General features: G+C 39.1%; 3 protein-coding genes across 3 annotated transcripts in view; 1 reads left to right on the top strand and 2 right to left on the bottom strand.

The window, feature by feature from the left end:
* Positions 1 to 503: 503 nt before the first annotated feature.
* On the bottom strand, positions 504 to 8012 carry LOC104802675 (protein transport protein Sec24-like At3g07100). The gene is made up of 15 exons (XM_010526388.1): positions 7904 to 8012; positions 7519 to 7696; positions 5396 to 6544; positions 5131 to 5269; positions 4073 to 4263; positions 3697 to 3804; positions 3408 to 3611; positions 3016 to 3247; positions 2683 to 2832; positions 2418 to 2574; positions 2175 to 2302; positions 1776 to 2098; positions 1494 to 1685; positions 963 to 1212; positions 504 to 872 (listed from the first exon to the last, which is right to left on the bottom strand). The coding sequence occupies exons 3-14, from the start codon at positions 6488 to 6490 to the stop codon at positions 979 to 981; spliced, it is 3153 nt and encodes a 1050-aa protein (XP_010524690.1). The 5' UTR covers positions 6491 to 6544; positions 7519 to 7696; positions 7904 to 8012; the 3' UTR covers positions 504 to 872; positions 963 to 978.
* Positions 8013 to 18284: 10272 nt separating this feature from the next.
* Positions 18285 to 21476, top strand: LOC104802673 (BTB/POZ domain-containing protein At5g48800). The gene is made up of 4 exons (XM_010526386.2): positions 18285 to 18934; positions 19259 to 19325; positions 19393 to 20571; positions 20828 to 21476. Exons 1-4 carry the CDS (start codon positions 18816 to 18818, stop codon positions 21362 to 21364), a joined length of 1902 nt encoding a protein of 633 aa, XP_010524688.1. The 5' UTR covers positions 18285 to 18815; the 3' UTR covers positions 21365 to 21476.
* A 65-nt stretch (positions 21477 to 21541) lies between these two features.
* LOC104802674 (cytochrome b5) overlaps positions 21542 to 21746 on the bottom strand; it is a 1523-nt gene continuing 1318 nt past the window's right edge. The window contains exon 4 of the mRNA XM_010526387.1: positions 21542 to 21746. Within this exon, the coding sequence (XP_010524689.1) occupies positions 21719 to 21746 (28 nt within the window). The 3' untranslated portion in view covers positions 21542 to 21718.

Genomic DNA, 21746 nt, shown 5'->3' with positions numbered 1-21746 from the left:
CTGGTTCTTGGGATCGGTATCAAGATTGTTCAGTTCAAGGAGGTATGGTATGTGAAAAAAGTAGGGATAGATAGGCATGGACGCCCGGATTTCCGAGTACTGGAATCCGATTCGATTCCGACCTTTGGGTTCTAGTTAAGCTTTCATCCTACGATTACCCGTGTTTTGCGGGTAGTCATTGTCATCGGGATTAGGGTGCAAAAGAACAAGAGGACGAGAACGGAGATTAGGGTTATTAGGCGAGGACGAGTCGATCTTTTCTAAAAAAGATGGAGAAAGGTTAGGGATTTCGACTCGCTCTTCGGTCCTCATCACCATCGTCTCTTTCCCCATCTCGGTTCACATTCGCCTCACCATCTCTTCGACCGGATAATCCATGAATGCCAACGACAGGTTTCGAATCCCGAACCCAAAAGACAAATATTTGAAGTTGGATAGTCCGAAATCACCAACCCTAACGAAAAGCATGGATACCTCTTGACCCTTCTTTTATGGAACCAATGTATACTTGCTGAAACTGAATCTTTCCTTCCAAGTAATATCCCAAATCTCTCAATAACAAAACCGAATCTAATTTGACATCCCCCAAAAAAAACTGGAGAATCATACAGGTTTAGTAAAAAAAAAAACAACTGCAAAATTTTGTAAGATGAAGAATCCACAAAAAAAGAAAAATCTTGCCAACAACACAATGAAGAATCACCAAAGCATTCTGAATCTGTACCCCCCTTAATCGCATAACACTTGCAACGACCCAAGAACAAGACAGAAGAAGAGCTCAAAAGGTTTTCTTCAATGGCCGTATATTTGCCTACAAGACCCTGGACATGGTTTCCAAACACAATGCAATTGCATTGCACATTGGGTATTATCTGAAACAGACAATGCGTCAAGACATGTGTTGAATCTGATTTTGACAAGCTATATGCAATGCAATAACATTGGATATAATGGTCTGTTACCTGTATAATAAAGCTATTAGGAATTCTGCTGGACATGGCGGTGAAGTTGCATGATCCAATCGACGTAACCAGTGGAACCGCCCATCGGGTCCTCGACGAGATTTCTGAGGAGAAGGAACCCTTCTCGAGGCTGTTCTCCTTGTCTCACGAGATGGCACATTCGATAATATGAAGGATCGATTTCTCTCAGCTTCTTTATCAACCTCGTAAGCTTCTTCGACATTCCGTTCTCTTGCTCTTTCAGTGTCACCTAAACACCAAAAAAAACGGCATCTTTAAAAGCAATGAAGGGAATATTAAAAAGAAAAGATTACTGGGAGTAAGGGCAAGTTCATTTCTGCTTAATGGAAGCAGGGGAACTCAGTTAGTATGAGGTTAAACCACAGGCATCATCATCAATGGCGGCATCCGCACAAACCCATAACAGAACCACTTCACTTCAAATCTTATCACATGCAAATTCCGATGCTTATGCATATAAATTAACGAGAATACTTGCACAAGTAGAGATGCCATTGATAAAACGCGTACCCTTGAAAGCTCAGCTGCAAAGTCGGCCCCGAGAAGATTTTTGGAGATGTCGGGGGAAAGCATTCTACCAAACCATAAGACAGAGCGGAGACCGTCGTCATAAATGTAAAGACCTCTGGAGTCCAAACTCTCGGCCGCCAGAGGTAACCTCTTCAAGACGTCCTTGAAGCCGTCATTTTCGCCTACAGATGGCTGCAAAAATGATACTTAAGATTTCGTGAAAAATATGATAATTTCATTCTGTATGTAAGTTTTGACAATGTACTCAGAAAGTAGACAAACCTTTAAGAGCCACTCATCAACCCGGATTAAGTTAGGGTACAAAAGCTTTAATAACTTTTTAACCGGCATTGCCATCATAGTGAAGCCAGCGGCACAGCGCTCATCGAGAGAAGCATCAGCATGACCAGCTTGAAGAGGAGTTGACTTACTAAGTGCCATAGCATACAAAGGCAAGAATTTCAACGACTCTGGGTATATTAATCTCGACCCCAACCGATGCTGCACTGCATGAAGATTTCGATATTCTCTGAGGGCTTTAACAATCCTCTGTTGCACCAAATTCCGGGCATCATCCAGCTTTGATGATAACGTTTTCTCGATTGCTGCAAACAGCCAACTATGATTATATATTATTCAAGGTAACAACATATTATGGAAAACTTTCCCTTTATCATATACCTAATCTGGTAAATACAGAGACAATGGAACCAGTGTCTGCTTGTCGATACATCTCTCCAAGATCAGCTACCACTGGTGCAACAGCTGTGTGTACCCTGATACGCCTCTCTCCACAAGATGCCGTATATCTTAAATTATGTTAAAGAAATCTTGACGTAGCTGATGATTTGTCCCAGCCTGAGTGAAAATTAAGCATCGTTTTCTGCTTTTTAAAAATTGAATATATTCGCTATTAAAGGATACAGCAATGCGACTTGGAAATAGACAGTCTGAGTTGTCAGCAATGTCTCTTCAAGAGACAGCTGCATTGCATATGCTTTGTCACAGTCGACAGCAGGAAGAGCAATGAGATCAGTAGACCTTAGCATGAAGTTCCCATGGTATGATGTGAATCGGATCCCTGCCACCAAAAGAAATGATAGAAGATCGAATGTATTGTATTAGCATAACAGTGAATTGTCACACTGGATCAAATAGACGACATATTTTTTTTTATCATAAAGCGAACCTTTTCCACATCTTATCCGCATAACTGCCTCCCAGGCAGTTTCTCTCGTAAGGTCTCTGGCCAACTCATGTCTCAACTTATCTCCATGCACAGATGATTGAAAACCTGGATAATAGTACATCTGACCTCCAGTGTATTTCGCCAGAGTCCCTGCACAGATCAATTCTTCATTACTAAATTGAAAACTATTACATATCTTGTCCTATTGTGTAATACAGAATACAGAGCAACGATATCTAGCATACGAGCAACATCAACTAAAAGGGAAAGGGCTTAGAAGCTACTCTACGTATCAACACCGAGCCATGCAAATAATAGCGTTCATATACATACCTAAGGAGGCAATATCAATGTACTTATCACTGCATGCGTAGACATTCACTCCTATCTGGAACTTAGTACAATCAGCAGCCATTTGCTTATAGAAGGGATCTTCTGGTATTCTTAAAGCATACTCCTTGTCTGTTCCATAAACACGAGGATCATCTCCCCGCAGCTTCAAGCGTCCAACACCAAGAGAAGGCAAAGTGTTCTGGAAAATTAGCAACTTCCCCCCAAGTTGATTCTGAATTATTGCGAGAAAACCAAATCAACAACAGTATGAGCTTCACTGAGAGCAATGAGAATTTCCAATAAAGAAACAACCAAGGACACAGAACATCAACTTCTAGTACGTGATTTTAGCTCAACATGGCATCGCATGTCATGGCATGATAGGGACGCACCATAACCATAAATGCAGCTTTGAGGGCTGGACCAAAAGCAGATTCCACGTTAATGTTATCTTGAAACATCGAAGGCAGACTCTCCAAAAACGCTTCCACTACACTTCTTGATTCGGATAGATTGACAAGGAGATCATCCGGTAATGGGACAAATATATCATCTAGATCAGAAACCACCATCATTTGTGGCTGGCTCAGAGAAGACTGCAAAGGCAAGGTCCACAAATTATGCAGGATGGAAGATTTAGTGTGTCAGAACAAAATTTCTATATATTCACAAGCCCCTTACCTTCATGTTATAAAATTGTATTGTACTGTCATACGTAATAAATCCAATTTGAGTTCTGGGGTAACCGGGCAGCTTATCCAGACAAGACTTAATAGTTTGAGCTACAACCTGAGAAGCAAAACATAAACATGAGTGCAAAATCCAAAATTTTAGGCCCACTTGCAGCCAACAGAGAAAGAGTATCTTAGCTAGCTGAAAAACAAGTGTCGTATTCATTCATTATCAGCATCTTATCTCACACAAAAAAGTGTTAAGACATTATCAGCTAGTTTGGCGTCAAGTAAATATAGAGCGATAATGCACATAGACGTAATGAAAATAACCTGATATAAGAAATGTTATCAAGAAGTGACATGTTAGAAACCAAAGTGCTTACCTCAAGCATTCCACTTCTAATAGCTGAAATTGAAACGTCGATGAGAAAGAAGTATATTGGTGGCATTGGAGGCCGCACCATATATTCGGTTGGAGCTATAAACTCAACACTACCCTTTGTAAGCTCAAGTCGCTGATCCAAATCAATTCTTCTGCCAGTGCTATCCAAATGGGAAAAGTATTCACCTGACACTGAACAAAAAAGTTGATGCATGGGCATTGTTATCCACATTACACCACAAATAAAACATATACTTGAAATAAATATGACAAAGGCATCAGAGATTAAGTGATTTACGCTAGTTAACATGTAGAGAGAACATCACCACGAATAGAAACCATAGAAAACCAAATGCCTAGGTAGAATTAAAAAAGAGAATTGACAGCAAGGAAACCAAACATGAACAAAAGTTCAGACAGCTTTCACCTGATCTATTTAAGAGTAAAAAAATCCAACAGATGGAACTATGGAAAACCTGAGGAAAATCTCAACAAACAAATAAACACAAACAGTCATACCCACACAGACAGGAGAAACAAACTCTAAAGACAAAATAAAGAAAAGAAAGTACAACATCATCTAGAAGGCATGTTCAAACAGCAAGTATTTGTATGGCTTGTTTGAGTTAGCAGAATATATATGATAGGATATCAAGAGGAGCCAAAAGAAGGGTCATGGGCATAAAGGAAACAAGAGTAACAGGGAAAGAAGATCTGCAGAAGGTGGAGCAATTGATGGAGGTCTGGTTACGTGAGGGATGTTGGATTAGGTTCATTGTATCAACACATTTTATATGTGGGTATATCCTCTTAGTGCCAGCTCAGCAGGTTTGTTGTGGGTGGCTTATATTAGACGTGCAGATTGGGTATTAGGGTTTATGCTTTTGCTCATTTGAATGTGTAAGGAGAGGGGTGAGAGAGAAGCTCACAATAATCAACTTCTTGGGGTTGTATTTGGTTTTCAGGAAATCAATACAACATATTGGTTCTTGTTCTTGTTCCTTTCTGGGTTTTCTGTTACTGAAACCTTATCAATATATTTACTATTAAATAACTTACCATCATTTAGCAATGCGCAGATATTACATCGCCATTTTCGTCCAGAATCAGTAAAAGTCACAAAAGGATTCACATAGGTACGGCATCTTCTGCAGCGAATGATGCCAGTCGAACCAAAATCAATAAGCGGTACCTCCTCCTGAACAGATAAAAAAGTTAAATCGATGATATTAACAGGAAAGTTCTAAATTTTGTACAAGTAAACACAACATTATATAAGATAAAAGGATTTCCAAAACTTTATTATTTTCCAGAAAATACTAACCCCTTCAGGAGCCTCTGCAAGCGGACAAACTACAGCTCCGAGAGTTAAATGCCACCTTGAAGCCAATGACTGAGAATTCGGTATAGCATTGGTAGTCAACCGTAGATACCTAGAAGGGCAATTCATGGGATACATTTCAGCAAATGAATTTGGTTCCACGTCACCATCCAAAGGTCTGGGGAATGACTTGTGATCAAGCCCCGGCTCAAGGGATCCAGGAACTGATGCAACGGACAAGGAGCTAAAATCTTCTACCAAGCCTTGAACATTACTAATAGGGGATGCATAACCAGGGTGCAGGTTCTGCTGTGCCGCTAGAGCTGGGGGCTGGGCAAAACCTCCTTGGTGAGGCGGATATGGGGCCACAGTAGATGGAGGTGCTAAGACAACACTCTGTGCTGTGGGAGAGAATGACACTGCAGGAGCTGGAGGAATTGCATTAATCTGCTTGCTAGGAAAACCAGGCAAAGGAGCACCGCCGGAATAAGAACTGGTGGGAGGAAACGGCTGCTGGAAACCAGGCCTAGGAGCAAAGGACTGTGAATCTCCAGTAGGTTGAGAAGGATTTGCACCAGGTAGCCCCGAAGTAAAACTCTGCGAGGAAGATCCTATTGGTACAGGTGGCACTTGTTGCTGCGACCGAAAAGAAACAGGAGGAGATGATAATTGACCAGGAAGAGTTTGAGCTGGAGGTGGACCCATTGGTGGCACTGGCAAAGGAGTTTGTGCAGCAGTTGGGAACGGCGGGGTGGGAAACCGCTGAAAAGGGCCACCACCAGGTGGAGCATATGCTGTAGGAGGAGACGATACGGATGGGGGTGGAGGGGGTCGAGACAATGGCATTCGTGATCCAAAAGGAGGTACTGGAGCCTGGGAAGGTATGGTATTTGGAGCAACAGATGGTGGGACAAGTCCAGAAGCAGGAGGCCTCGTATTTTGGGACGTGGATGGTGGAAAAGGCCTAAAGCCGGAAGTCTCGGATCCGCCAGCAGGTCGACCTGATTGTTGGGTCATCGCTGAAGGCGGAGAAGACGCAAACGGGGAAGAAGTAGGTCTAGCAGGAAAAATTGGGTAGCCCGGGTTTTCTGTCCCCATTATTCTCTAGACCTTTAAGTTTGCCAGTCACGGGAAAACGGTCATAACCTCAACCTGCAATTAAATAAAGTCTGACCGATTATTAAGGAAATAGATAGAAGTAGCACAGAAATTTTGTTTCAAGTAAACAGGTATTGAAGAAAGTAACTGTGACATGTATTTTTCTAAAGATACGAGAATGAATAAGACTAGCTAGCTACGAAGCAAGTGATGAAGTAACAAGAGAAGAATAACATAGTTTCAAGTAGCTGCCCCCATTCATCATGCTTTCGGAAAAGATGTGTCTTCGTAATTATTGTAGTTAAGAAGATTGTCACAAATAATACAACTGAGGAACAATAAGAAAATCCACAGCCGTCATACCAAAGAATCGTTCTTTTACGATTTAGAGCATATTTCACCTCGATAAAAAGTTTAAATCATTTTCCAGCAACAGAGGTTCACATTATTAAATGGAACTCGAAAGTCCCCTCCAAAACCCCCATTGCACTAGAGACATAATGGGCAACAGAAACAGTAACACAGAACCATGGCCATAGCCTAATCGGAGAAGTATCAAAATCTCTTCAGCTATGCCCTAAACAAAGGTTTATTAGCATCAGAATCTAATTCCTAAGATAGATCCTCAATCATAAAATAGCATAAGAGACTAACAACAAAAACTATGATTTACTCAGCCCAAGAGAAAAAAAGGCCACCGTCCTCTAATTGGGTTACTGATCCAGTGACTTAATCCCTTACATTCATATCAAACATAACCCTAAAAAGTCCCAACCGGAGATTTGAATAACAAAACTATTGAGGAAAAGAAATAAAGAATTCAGCAAAGACGACGAGAAACCTTCAGAAAAATCGCTACATACAGCTTAAAATAAACAGACGCGATCAGTCCAAAATTGCAAAAGTCGCCTCAAAGTATCAGATCCAGAACGAAAATCGCCAACATGAACGGCTAAATCTAGTAGGATAAAACAGCAGATCGAAGAATTTCGAGAAACCCATACCGGATTTGAGTAAGAGGGGCTTACACGAGTTAGGAAACCAGAAGATGAAGAAGAAGAAACGCCTGCTTCGTTCTTTTCGCTTAATGTGGAAAAAACTCTTATCTGTTTTTCAGATACAGTGACAGGTCTGGCGATTGTGATCAATCGTGCTCAAGTGGCCTTCAGTCAAAATCTCTGGTTTCGCCTATCGACCCAAAAAAACCTAACAGAAAAGAGATTCGTCAAATTTCTTCAGCACCCATGTTCGAAACTCTTCTTCAAACATGAAATTCAGATACAAGTCTGCCGAATCTATAGAGCAGAAGTCAGAAGGATCTGGGAAACGAATTCATCAAAAACCAACAACCCTCTGCTGTAATCTAAACTGGCATCAATTTCAACGGATTCGATTAGAGTACGAAGAAGAAACCTTCAGCGGGAGAGAAACTGGAAATCAGGAGCTAGGAAACTGATTCTTCAGCGATCGGCGTCAGATCGTCCGATCTAAGAAGTTTCGACACGGGAGTGGAAACGACCATCGGGCGAGATGATGGTGAACTTGACATTCTTTATCTGAGATTTGGGCTCGACTCGTTACACTGTCCATTACACATTGGGCCTTACAAATGGGCCTTACAAATGGGCCGTGTGAGAACGGATCATGGCCCAACTCGTTGGACAATAACTCGTGCGTTTATAATGACTTCATGGTAGTATTACGTTATGCTACAGATATATTATCAATTTAATTATGATTTAAAAAGTTATTATTAACAAATAAGAAATATAAATGATTATATACAGAGAGGAAATCTTTAAATTTATGGAAAATTAAAGTACATATATGTTAATAGAGAAATTATATGGAGAGAATACAGTGATATTAATAGAGAATAAATGGAGAGACTATATGGATATTAATAAAAAAGATTACAGGATATAAAGATATCGTATACGGGCGGGCGACATAATGCAACATCTCTATTCATCCATTGGGGTGTCAATTTGGGCCCGATATCCGAAGCTCGGTCCGGTCCATTCTAAAAAATAGCTGGCTTCGCGCCAAAGTTTTTTGGTCCGAAAAAATCGGGTTTTCGGGCCGGACTCAAATCGGGTTTCGGACTCGAATCGGGCCGGTTTGAAAGTCCGGTGTGAAGCCAATGCCGACAGAACTCTCCGATTCTTCGTTCGAAACCAAAACCAAACTTCAGATCAAGATGAACAGAAAACTAAAGAAAGACACACGAGATTTACGTGTTCGGATCGCTGGGTGAATTCGATCCTACTCACGGTCGAAACCTTACGGTTCCGAGCTAGATCACTAGAACTTTATCCAAGACTTTTTACACAAGAGAGATTCACCTCAGTTCTTGAAGAACCACCGAGGTGAGAGAGAGAAAAGCAAAAGTACAAAAATGAAAAGTGAATGAATTTTATCTACCCAACCCGATTTAGACCCAACTTATACCCTTTACATGGTTTTCATAAATCAGCCCAAATCCCTTCCGGTTATTCCATCCAATACCCAACCCGGTACATTTTATAATGAACCTTATCCTGAGCCTCTCTTTGGATAAGAGACTCCTTACTTGTTGCTATTCTCCTTCCCCGCATACATGAACATGACGGAGTGTTTATAATCCCACAATTCTCCACCTCATGATCAGTGTATGCAGTCCCACCTTCTCTCTTGTACTCCATCTTGAGTTCTAGTGATCCCCTGTTCCTGATGTCTTAGACATCAGTTAGCCCAAGCAAGTATAAGGCTTGCTTGAACTTAGTAATAGGAACTACCTTAGTAAGTATGTCTGCCGGATTGTGCTCTGTTGCAATCTTCTTTACCTTCAGCTTTCCTTGATTTATCAAATCCCGAATGAAGTGAAGTCTGACGTCTATGTGCTTGGTCCTCTCGTGGAAGACATTATTCTTGGACAAACAAATGGCGCTTTGAGAGTCACACCACACAATGACTGCTTCCTGCTTGAAGCCAAGTTCTCCAACCAAACCTTTCAGCCATATGCCTTCTTTGACTGCTTCAGTTAATGACATGTATTCTGATTCGGTAGTGGACAGTGCTACGACATGTTGAAGACTCGATTTCCAGCTAACGGTATTCCCACCTGCAGTAAAAACATAACCGGAGATGGACCTTCTCTTATCGAGATCCGATGCGTAATCAGCATCACAAAAACCCTGCATACAGAACTCATTGCTCCTTGTGTATATTAGTTTATTCTGCACAGATCCTTTGATGTATCTCAACAACCATTTTACAGCGGTCCAATGCTCTTTTCCTGGTCTGCTCATAAACCTACTTACTAAGCCTATTCCATATGCCAAGTCTGGTCTTGATCCGACCATTGCGTACATAATGCTTCCGACAGCATTAGAGTATGGGGCTGACACTATTTCAGAATCTGAATCTGCTTCCTTCAGCGAACTCAACTTAAAATGTCCTCCTATGGGTGTTGAAACTGTCTTAGAGTCGCTCATTCCAAACACATTCAGAACCTTTTTTAAGTATTCTCCCTGAGATAATGTCAGTGTTCCAGCCTCTCTGTTCCTTTTTATGCTCATGCCAAGTATTTTCTTAGCATAACCGAGATCTTTCATCTCAAACTCAGAGTTCAACAGCCTCTTCAACTTGTTGATTTCACTCATTTCCTTTGCCGCCAACAACATATCATCTACGTACAGTAGAAGATAGGTGTATGCTCCATCCTTTTCCCGTTTATAGTACACACACGGATCATACATGCTTCTGCAGAATTTCTGATCTATCATGAAACCATCAAAACGTTTGTTCCACTGTCGAGGAGATTGCTTTAGTCCATAAAGCGATCTCTTGAGCAGACATACCTGATTTTCGTGTCCTTTGTCCACAAAACCTTCAGGTTGAAACATGAAAATCTTCTCTTCGAGATTTCCATGAAGAAACGCTGTCTTGACATCTAGCTGCTCCAATTCTAGATCTTGGTGTACAACGATTGACAGTAGAAGCCTTATTGAAACATGTTTCACTACAGGTGAAAATATTTCCTGGTAATCAACTCCTTCCACTTGGGAATATCCTTTGGCTACTAACCTTGCCTTGTACCTTGGTTTCTCTATGCCCGGAATTCCCTCTTTTCTCTTGAAGATCCATTTACTACCGATGATTCTCTGTTTTTCAGGTCTGTCCACTAGTTCCCAAGTCTTATTTTTCCATAATGACTTCATTTCCTCTTCCATGGCCAGTTTCCATTTCTTGGAATCAGTCCTTTTCATGGCATCTTCAAAGTTCCTGGGTTCTTCCATGTTCAGTTCATCTGCCATTGTTAGAGCAAATGCAACCGAGTTTGCTTGAGAGAACCTTGCTGGCCTGGCGACCTTTCTTCTGTCTCGGTCCCTTGCTAGTTGGTAGTTTCTGAGATTTCCCAAGTCCCCTTCACTTTCCTGCATATTATCTGCCTCTGTTTCACTACTTTCATCAGGTTCTTCCTCTGTCTCAGAATTCTGTCCCATTTCTGTTTCTGACTCTGAAACTCCACCTTGAACTTCAGTTGTATCTCCACCTTGCTCAGAATTTATTCTCGAGCTCATGTTTCCAAGTGAGGGATTGTTGCTTACCGGAATAGTTATTACCTGGCTTCTGTCCTGTTCTTTTTCCGATCTCTGTTCTCCTTTTGCCAGGTCTTTATAGACCATATCTTCTTGGAATATTACATCCTTACTCACAACACATTTTCTTTCTTCCATAATCCATACCCTGTAGCCTTTCACTCCCACTGGGTATCCTAAAAAAACTCCTTTTCTAGCTCTTGGATTCAACTTTCCCTGGTCAGTATGTACATACACCAGAGCCCCGAATCTTCGCAAATAGCTGTAAATTGGCTTTCTGCCAGACCACTTCTCATCAGGAATTTGAAATTCTATTGCTGAAGATGGGGCTTTGTTGATAAGGTGAGCTGCGGTTGCTGCAGCCTCGGCCCAAAATTCTTTTCCTAGCCCGGATTCATTGAGCAAACACCTTACCTTCTCCATGATGGTCCGATTCATCCGTTCCGCTACTCCGTTTTGCTGCGGGGTGTAGACACATGTTCTGTGTCTCATTATCCCATTTTCTTTGCAAAAATCATCAAATGGTTTGTTGCAGAATTCCAAACCATTGTCAGTCCTGAGACACTTTACTTTCTTGTTGGTCTGATTTTCAACCAATGTTTTCCATTCCACAAATTTTGTCATTGCCTCATCCTTGGTTCTGAGAAAACATACCCACACCTTCCTTGAGAAGTCATCGATGATGGATAGAAAATATTGCATCTTTGACAGTGATAGACTGACTGAGGATGAGCCCCACAGATCAGCATGAACATATTCCAAAATCTGCTTTGTTGTATGTTTACCCACACTAAAACTGATTTTATGAGCTTTCCCCATTACACAGTCCTCACAAAATGGTATTGCACTTATCCTTTTCTTATCCAAATATCCCCTCTTAGCTAGCACCTCTAGTCCTTTCATGCTCATATGTCCTAACCTGCGGTGCCACAAATCTGTATCATCCTTTTTCGTGTTGACCTGATGAACCTCACCTGTTACGGTTGAACCTTGTAGCACATACAACCCTTCTTGCAGTTCTCCTCTCAGAACCACCAATGAGCCTTTACAGACTTTGAGTTGCCCTTCACTTGATTTGTAAGTGAAACCCTGTTGATCGAGAGAGCCAAGTGAAATCAGATTTCGCTTGAGCTTGGGTATGTACCTTACGTCCTGTAGCATTTTGATTGAACCATCATGTGTTTTAATCCTAACACTGCCAACCCCTTCCACTTCACATGCCATATTATTTCCCATGAGTACTTTCCCTGCGTTGAACCGGTTTAGGCTACAGAACCAGTCGTCTCTGGGCGTCATATGGTATGTGCACCCTGAATCGAGGATCCACACTTCCTTGGGGTCTTGATCTGAGACAGTAAGAACTTCTGTCTCATATTCTGCAACAGCTACAGTGTCATCCTTGGATTTTACTTGTTCCTTTTGTTGAAACTTCTTCCTGGCATTGCAGTCACGCTTGAAATGCCCTTCCTTTCCGCAGTACCAGCATCCAGAATCAGACTTAGTCTTCGACTTGGATCTGGATTTCCTTCTGTTCTTGGTGTTCTTTGTGTCTCTTTGTTCAGGTCGACCCCTAACGACTAAGCCTTCTGCCCCAGCCTTCTTTGTCTTTGCTGCAAATTCAAGTTCTTTTGAATATGCAGCACTGGTGATTTCGTCTAGAGTAATTGACTCTCGACGACTGTACTTTAATGTGTCTTTGAGTTGCTCGTATTGATCCGGCAGTGAATTCAAGAGAATCAACACCTGGTCTTCTTCACATACATCTATCTTGAGGTTTGCTAGATCATTAACGAGTTTCTTGAACACATCAACATTATCTTCAATGTTCTTCGACGAATCCATACGGAAACCAATCAGCCTTTGCTTCAAGTACATTTTATTTGGCAGAGATTTATGAAGAAATTCATCTTCCAGGGCCTTCCAAATCCCAGCAGCAGTTTGTTCGTGCCTGACCTTGCGCATTATCTGATCCGAAAGGCACAACAAAATCAAATTTCTCACCCTCCTGCTACGTTCATACCTTGTTTCAGGCAGTGTCCCAAATTCTTTCTTCCCTGCTCCTTGATCTGCATGTGACTCGACCTTTACCTCTTTCTCCGATGATTCCTCAGGTTCTTGAGTATCATAATCTGGTTTTAAAACATCATGAAGCCTCAAGATTTCCAGACTTGCAATGATCTTGTCTTTCCATAGAGAAAAGTCTCCCTTGCCATCGTATTTTTCAACGTCAAGCTTTACAACCGTCGACATTTTACCTCGATTTCTCGACTTTAGGAGTCTGATCCTTTTCTGGTTCTTTCCCCTTTCCCTCAGCCAGAAACTATCCCAGTTTTCCACCTGAGCCTTCGATTGAGCTCTGGAACCTCGATCTACTGCCGAAGATCCTTCACCAGCGACAATCTCTCCCCGGATCGAACCGGGCTCTTGATACCAATTGTGAAGCCAATGCCGACAGAACTCTCCGATTCTTCGTTCGAAACCAAAACCAAACTTCAGATCAAGATGAACAGAAAACTAAAGAAAGACACACGAGATTTACGTGTTCGGATCACCAAAAGCAGATTCCACGTTAATGTTATCTTGAAACATCGAAGGCAGACTCTCCAAAAACGCTTCCACTACACTTCTTGATTCGGATAGATTGACAAGGAGATCATCCGGTAATGGGACAAATATATCATCTAGATCAGAAACCACCATCATTTGTGGCTGGCTCAGAGAAGACTGCAAAGGCAAGGTCCACAAATTATGCAGGATGGAAGATTTAGTGTGTCAGAACAAAATTTCTATATATTCACAAGCCCCTTACCTTCATGTTATAAAATTGTATTGTACTGTCATACGTAATAAATCCAATTTGAGTTCTGGGGTAACCGGGCAGCTTATCCAGACAAGACTTAATAGTTTGAGCTACAACCTGAGAAGCAAAACATAAACATGAGTGCAAAATCCAAAATTTTAGGCCCACTTGCAGCCAACAGAGAAAGAGTATCTTAGCTAGCTGAAAAACAAGTGTCGTATTCATTCATTATCAGCATCTTATCTCACACAAAAAAGTGTTAAGACATTATCAGCTAGTTTGGCGTCAAGTAAATATAGAGCGATAATGCACATAGACGTAATGAAAATAACCTGATATTGGATAAGAGACTCCTTACTTGTTGCTATTCTCCTTCCCCGCATACATGAACATGACGGAGTGTTTATAATCCCACATCCGGGAATTTAAAGTATTAAAAATCGAAATAATATAAAAGTTGAATATCTTTTCCCTAATTTAAACTTGTGTGTGTTTTTCACCTCGGATGCTTTATTGTTTAATGCTTCACATCACGAGAAAACAAAAAATTAGGATAAATAAAAAAGCAGGGGAGACCAGAAAACGACATAATGACACTATAAATCGTTAAAATGTACGACACAAAGCAATCAAAGCGCGTGCGATCAGACGGATTGATTGTTAAAACTTAAAATAAATAAATATATATATAAAATAAAAGGTATTCTTTTTCATGTCTTTTTCTATTATAATATTTTATTGTATTTTCCAAAGTTGACCTAATCTAATTATATTTTCTACTTCTTTTTCCTGAATATATTATTTTCTCAATAAAATATTCCTTTCTCATAATTATATTGTATACATCAGTAATCTCGGATATTCATATTAATACGATTCTACACAAAATGACGTATCTCATCTTAAAACTAATAGATTTTTTAATCTATTTCTAAAATGAAAAGAATCCAAATTATTATAATACATACTCTTAAACTAATATCGTATTACTATTATATATATATATGGAATTTACATTCCCTATATTTGATAACATGTGTGATAAAATGATTTAGTTTTCGAAATTGCTCTGAAATTTAAAGATAATTAGAGGGCATCGAAGGATATAAACGTGTGTAGCACCATTAAACACCTAATTAGTTACAATACAGTCTCCAAAACTTGTGAGAAATGCACATAATAGTCTTATAAAAAAATATAATTTTGAATTATAATTTGTTAAACTTTTAGAATGTTCTAAGATTCACATTTATTTTCCCCAATTTTGCAACCAAATATTTGTATAATAAACGATAAAAAAAATATTTAAAATTTTAATGGTTATGAATAATGCTCACCATATATATATATATACATGTAACATGCTCAATGTCCTATATGACATGACCCAATACACTTTGATTATAGATGCAAACGCCAAGTTGCCAAAACATTGGCTTATGAAAACATTTGACTAGTTGTACTCCAAAACAATGTTTTTGTTTGTATCTATTCATTTGCAAAAAATAAAAAAAAATGCAAATTAACCCTAAAGGAATGGTGGTGGTCGTCATCATCTTCTCCACACCTTAGCTTTTTAATTATATTGTGTATTATGCACCTACTGGCCCATTGGGCCCACCTTTTAATTAACCCTATTTGGACCCACCATAAGGTAGACAATCATATATTATATGGAATATTATTGTTTCTTTTAATGTGTTTTTTTTTTCATTACGCATACATATAGGTGCATCCACTTTGTAAATAAAAAGTTCTGTAGTTTCATAAATTTTGCCGTCAAGCAACTCAAAATCGTGCACGAGATAAATGTTTAGAAATATGTGGAACGTTTAAATTATTGTTTTTGTGCAATTTTCATATTTATAGCACATTAAAATTCAAAAATAATATTTTATTTTTTATGCAATGGTCATATTACTAGACGAAGAAAAATGAAATCTCTTTGACAAAAAAAAAAAAGAAAAGAAAAATGCAATGTTTGAAAAAAAAATGGCATAAATAACAGCTGTATAGGGTTTTGGGGCAATTTTAAAAAGATATGATAGATGAGTATTATTGACTGATAAACCATCTTGACATGGGCTAAATTTTACATTCCATTATCTTTTTAACAGTACATATATATATATATATATATATATATATTTGTTTTTTTAACAAGTAACATAAACTTTCATGGGTTGTAAGTTAAGATATCCATTTATCATATATATATATAGAGAGAGAGAGAGATAATTCTACATTCCTTTATCATATATATATATATATATATATAGATTTTTTGTGTGGAGAGTTCCTCATATTCCTAATGTTTTTTTTCATTTATATAAACACATATTCTATATTTTAGTTAAAAAAAAACTAAAAAAAAAGAGAAATATAAAGATGGAATCATCTAAATAGAAACAAAAAGTTGCAAAAGTCTACTTTTAATTGTTTCAAATCTTCTTTATTAGGTAAAAGAGAACGATTTTATAGATAGACACCAAAATATTTAAAGGTTTTGAAAAAAGAAGAAGAAGAAGACTGTTTACACATTATATATATATATATATATATATATATATATATATATATATATATATAACCACCCTAACCCTGACTCTAGATGAGTCGAGGTATGAAATAATAAATATGACGCCAGGATGAAAATCGATAAATTAGAATGAGATTTTTTTTAAAATATTAGTGTTAAAATAAGGTTGAAAATTTTGAATACTAAAATATAGTTTTCATCTTTTTTTAAACCAAATGTATTTTTTTCATTTACTGTGATTTCTAATCTTCCGGACAAACCGGGAAAATAGTTGTATTATTCGGAAGGGTATATCAAGGGACATAATCATATGATTAACTAGATTAATAACACAAAGGCATAATCATTTTCATTTTAAATTATCAATTATAATATTTTATACCCAAGGAATGGAAAATATAACATTTATTTTTATGGAAAATGTTTTTTGATTTTTGAAAAAACAAAGAAAAAGAAAAGAGTTTTCACTACATCATTGATATTTACTTGCTATGATAAATTGCTTATTTCCATGCTAATGATATAAACCAACAAAGTAATAATCAATTACATTAATATGAAAAATCTAAAACGAAACTTGCATGAATACCGGTCACCAGTTCGAATCCAGCTGCTGGGGAGGGAGGGGGTGTTTTCTCGGTTGGGAGGGTATTGCTCTCTGGGCCCCTGTCACCGGGCCTGAGGGGATGTAGGTTGGGCCGAAGGCCCAGGTGAACCTCTCGGTTATCAAAAAAAAAAAAAAAACTTGCATGAATAATGGCCCACGAGGTGGTTCAGATGTGATATATATATATATATATATATATATATTTGTCATTTTAATATGTGAATCATGTGTGTTAATTTGGATTTGATAGTTATGTGAATCTGCTTCATTCAAAGCAAAACATTGTTCACGAATCACGATCCTTCCGAGGGACGACATATGCATGCACCGTAGACAAATATATATATATATATATATATATATATATATACAAATTTGTCAAATAAATTAAAAATGAATTAATGTTTTCATATCCAAAATATATATGAAATAGATCAACTATTTTTGATATTGTTATACAAAAAAAATTGATGAATACAATCGTAAAATAATCGTATAAGCTAAAAACTAAATTACTTGTGTGTTTTTGTAGAAATTGTTGAGTACTGGTACAGCTGCAATAAGATTAAATGATTATCATGGTCTCGCGCATCGTTTTCGTGGAAACTATATAATATATTTTTTATGAATCATATAATATACATCTTGTGATTAAAAAAAATTGACAAATAAAATATGTTGAATGTTAAAAAAAATTATGCATGCAAAAGGGGATAGTGGGATAGATTTTTAAACAAAAACAAAAAGAAATAAATAAAGATGAGAAGAGACAAAAGTAATTGAGAAAAAGGGCTTTTAAGAATGTTACAAAATGTCTAAAAACAACACTCATTTTATTTCCCTCTTTTCGTTTCTTCTTTTCCCACTTTCCCCGCTTTCAAAACTCGTTTTATATTTTAACTTATTTATTTTTAATTTGAGATTTTAAATTTTAATTCCCCCTTGTTCAATAAAACAACACTGATGGTTTTTATTTCATTTTTTTATTTTTGTAAATAAGAATCTTATTTGGTTTTGCATTTGATTTAGTTTTTATTTAAAACACTTTTATTAAAAATTTATAACCAATGAATTTTCCATCAAATTCATTTTAAATACAATTAAATGTTATACAATTCAATTCAGTTTAATTTCATATTCTGTAACCAAAACATACACCCACTTTCTCTCTCACTCAAATTTTCCATCTTTTTTTTTTGTTCACACATATTTTCCTTCTGTTATTTAAACATATAATAAAGTTTTCAACTTTTGCCATCCCCACCAAAAAAAAAAAAAAAAGTTCTCAACTTTACCTTCTCTAGATCCTCCAAACCACCATGGTAAACCAGTTAGCAACCGACCCATATCTCCAAATCATTTTAACCATTAGTCAGATTTTTGATTTGTACATTGGAGTGAATTTTCACTGTTCCTTGAGAAAGATCCGATCTTGAAATTACCAAACAAAAAATAAGGGGTGAAAAAGGAGAAGAATTTGGAGGGACAAGAGGAGGGCGGAAGGACCCCCCAAACGGGACAGGGGTTTTGGACAAAATTGCAAAAAGACTTGTGTGTGATTGATGGGGTTATGAGCACCTGTATCTGTCTTTGGTTATGGAAATGGCCAAGGCAAAGGCAAAGGCAAAGCCTAGGCAGGACCAAACTACTCCTCCACTTGTGTTCCTGTCCACCATGATGCTGTTTTTCTTCTTCTTGTTCTTGTTTCTTGTTTCTTGTTATTAGTTTTCTCCCTGGTGTCTCCTCTGTCTTTTCCTACTTCTCTTCTCTTTCTTGTTCTTGAGCGTATTCTCTTCATGGAAAAGCATCAACAGCACCTGCTTCTCCATCATCATAATCATCATCATCATCATCACCAGCAGCTGCAGCAGCAACTGTCTTTGGCCAAATCTTCCCGACAAAGTTGCAGTGAATGGTTTGTCTTCTTCTTCTTTGTCGCAATTCACTTGAACTCTCTTGATTTTATCGTTGTATCCGATATTCAAGCTCAAAGATTCTTACCCTTCTCTGCTTCCAGCAACTTTCTGTATCGTTTTCCGTCGGACCAGTCTCTCGCCCTTCGCTTTGAATTGCAGAAAATGTACTTTAACAATCCAATTCATAATCTGTTTGGCCAGTGTCATGTTCTTCTTGTTCAATCTCTTCAGTGACCCGTTTCTGGTTCTTTAGTGTTTTTCTTACACACACTTTCAGAAATGGGTACTTCTCCCCATTGATGTTTCTTCTTCCCATGTTTCAGGATCTTTCGAGATGTTCCAAGTGACATAACCATAGACGTAAACAGTGGAACCTTTGCTCTGCATAAGGTAACTAGAAAAAACTCTCGTCTTTACTTTGGATCTACAGAATTTCTGAACCAAATTCTTGATTCAGTTCCCATTAGTGTCTCGAAGTGGAAGAATCAGGAAGATTATTGCAGAACACAGAGATGCAGATATCTCCAAGGTCGAGCTTCTCAACCTCCCCGGAGGGGCCGAGACTTTCGAAATGGCGGCCAAGTTCTGCTACGGAATCAACTTTGAGATCACGTCCTCGAACGTTGCACAGCTCTGTTGTGTCTCGGATTACCTCGAGATGACAGAAGATTACTCCAAAGACAACTTGGCTTCGAGAGCAGAGGAGTATCTAGAGAGCATTGTCTGTAAGAATCTTGAAATGTGTGTTCAAGTCCTTCAACAGTGCGAAAGCCTCCTCCCTCTGGCCGATGAACTGAAGATTGTCAGTAGATGTATCGATTCAATAGCTTCCAAGGCTTGTGCCGAGCAAATCGCCTCGAGCTTTTCCCGTTTAGAGTACAGCAGCTCGGGAAGGCTTCATATGAGCAGGCAAGCCAAGAGTGAAGGGGATTGGTGGATCGAAGATCTCTCCGTTCTTAGGATCGATTTGTATCAGAGGGTCATAACCGCGATGAAATGCCGTGGAGTTCGCCCCGAGAGTATCGGAGCTTCCTTGGTGAGCTATGCGCAGAAAGAGCTGACCAAGAAATCGAGCTTTTGGAGCTCCTCGTCTGATCAGACAAAGTCCGAGGCAGGACATGGACATGAACATGAACAGACTGTCGTTGAGACAATTGTCAGCCTTTTGCCCGTAGAGAGACTTGTGGTTCCCATAAGTTTCCTCTTCGGGTTACTGAGAAGGGCAGTGATGGTTGACTGCTCGGTTTCTTGCAGGCTCGATCTAGAGAGAAGGATCGCGTCTCAGCTCGATATGGCAACTCTCGACGACCTCTTGATCCCTTCGTTCCGTCACAGCGACGACACTTTGTTCGATATCGACACAGTTCACAGGATCTTGGTGAACTTTTCACAGCAAGGAGGAGGAGATAGTGATGATGAGATGGACGATGCTTCGGTGTTTGAATGTGAAAGCCCTCGTTCTCCTTCGCAGAGTGCATTGTTCAAAGTGGCGAAGTTAGTCGATAATTATCTGGCCGAGATCGCTCCTGATGCTAACCTTAAGCTGTCCAAGTTCATGCTTATTGCAGAAGCCTTACCAGTTCATGCTCGCACGCTCCATGATGGCTTATATCGTGCCATTGATGTATACCTTAAGGTATTTTCTTCTCGCGCTCTTCTTCGTGATGGCTTTATATCGTGCCATTGATTTGCTGCTCGAATTTTTCTCGTTTTGGAGATAACCCTTTTCATTTCGATGTGGAATAATGTCGGAAAGTGCGGAAAGTTTCGTTCTTGTTAACAAGGGAGGTCTCTGATATCATTGGAAAAAAACCCAAGACAACAAGCGTGTGTGTGTGTGTGTTTTGTTGATTGTCTGTTTCTGAGACTGATGGCTCTGTTTATGCTCGCAGGCGCATCAAGGGTTATCAGATTCAGACAAGAAGAAGCTTTCGAAACTCATAGACTTCCAGAAGTTGTCGCAAGAAGCTGGAGCACACGCTGCACAGAACGAGAGGCTTCCTCTTCAGTCCATAGTCCAAGTCCTTTACTTTGAGCAACTGAGGCTAAGAAGCTCGTTGTGCTCTTCTTACTCAGACGAAGAGCCTAAGCCGAAGCAGAACCAGTCATGGCGGATCAACAGTGGAGCCCTCAGTGCGGCGATGTCACCTAAAGATAACTATGCATCTCTGAGGCGAGAAAACCGGGAACTGAAGCTTGAGTTAGCCAGGTTGAGAATGAGGCTCAATGATCTAGAGAAGGAACATATTTGCATGAAGAGGGATATGCAGAGGTCTCATTCACGCAAGTTCATGAGCTCCTTCTCGAAGAAAATCGGGAAACTAACCTTCTTTGGGCATAGCTCTTCGAGAGGATCGAGTTCTCCATCGAAGCAGTCTTTCAGAACAGATTCAAAGGTGATCGAGAGGACTTGTGCAAGCACTGATTAGCGAAGGGTTGCTTTCTTCTTCTTTTCCATTTCTCTTTTGTTTTCTTGTTCTTCTGTATTGCTTGAGTGACTACAAGACAAAAGCCTTCAAAATGTGAGTGATGTTTCTCCCATTGTCATGTTGGCCCCTTCCTGAAAACGGGCTTTTGGTTGATATACGACCAACAAAAGATAAAGATGATTGAGAACCAAAAGCCTGTCATTTTCAGGTTACATTACTTCCACTGAAAACGAGGACATACATAAATGGAGGTGTCTGATATGTCTTCTAAGACAGGTAGAGATCAAAGCAGAAGAACTGTGACCATTACACACAATCAATCTTATTAACCTGGTTCCCAAATCGATCCTAAACTCAAGCCTTGGTGTAGGACCGAATGCCG

This window comes from Tarenaya hassleriana, unplaced genomic scaffold, assembly GCF_000463585.1.
Source record: "Tarenaya hassleriana unplaced genomic scaffold, ASM46358v1 Cleome8, whole genome shotgun sequence".
Taxonomy (NCBI): Eukaryota; Viridiplantae; Streptophyta; class Magnoliopsida; order Brassicales; family Cleomaceae; genus Tarenaya; species Tarenaya hassleriana.
The sequence above is the reverse complement of the archived record's forward strand: the minus strand, read 5'-3'. Positions and strand labels throughout refer to the sequence as shown.

Bases quoted from the DNA above. Each gene is read 5' to 3' on its own strand.
- LOC104802675 (XM_010526388.1), bottom strand. From the start codon at position 6,490: ATGGGGACAGAAAACCCGGGCTACCCAATTTTTCCTGCTAGACCTACT. The intron at 4,264-5,130 runs GTAAGTTATTTA...TTTTTTGTTCAG, and splicing joins CTGCGCATTGCTAAATGATG to TGTCAGGTGAATACTTTTCC. The intron at 1,213-1,493 runs GTACGCGTTTTA...TTTGGTGTTTAG, and splicing joins TTGCAGCTGAGCTTTCAAGG to GTGACACTGAAAGAGCAAGA.
- LOC104802673 (XM_010526386.2), top strand. From the start codon at position 18,816: ATGGAAAAGCATCAACAGCACCTGCTTCTCCATCATCATAATCATCAT. The intron at 18,935-19,258 runs GTTTGTCTTCTT...CCCATGTTTCAG, and splicing joins CGACAAAGTTGCAGTGAATG to GATCTTTCGAGATGTTCCAA. The intron at 20,572-20,827 runs GTATTTTCTTCT...TTATGCTCGCAG, and splicing joins CCATTGATGTATACCTTAAG to GCGCATCAAGGGTTATCAGA.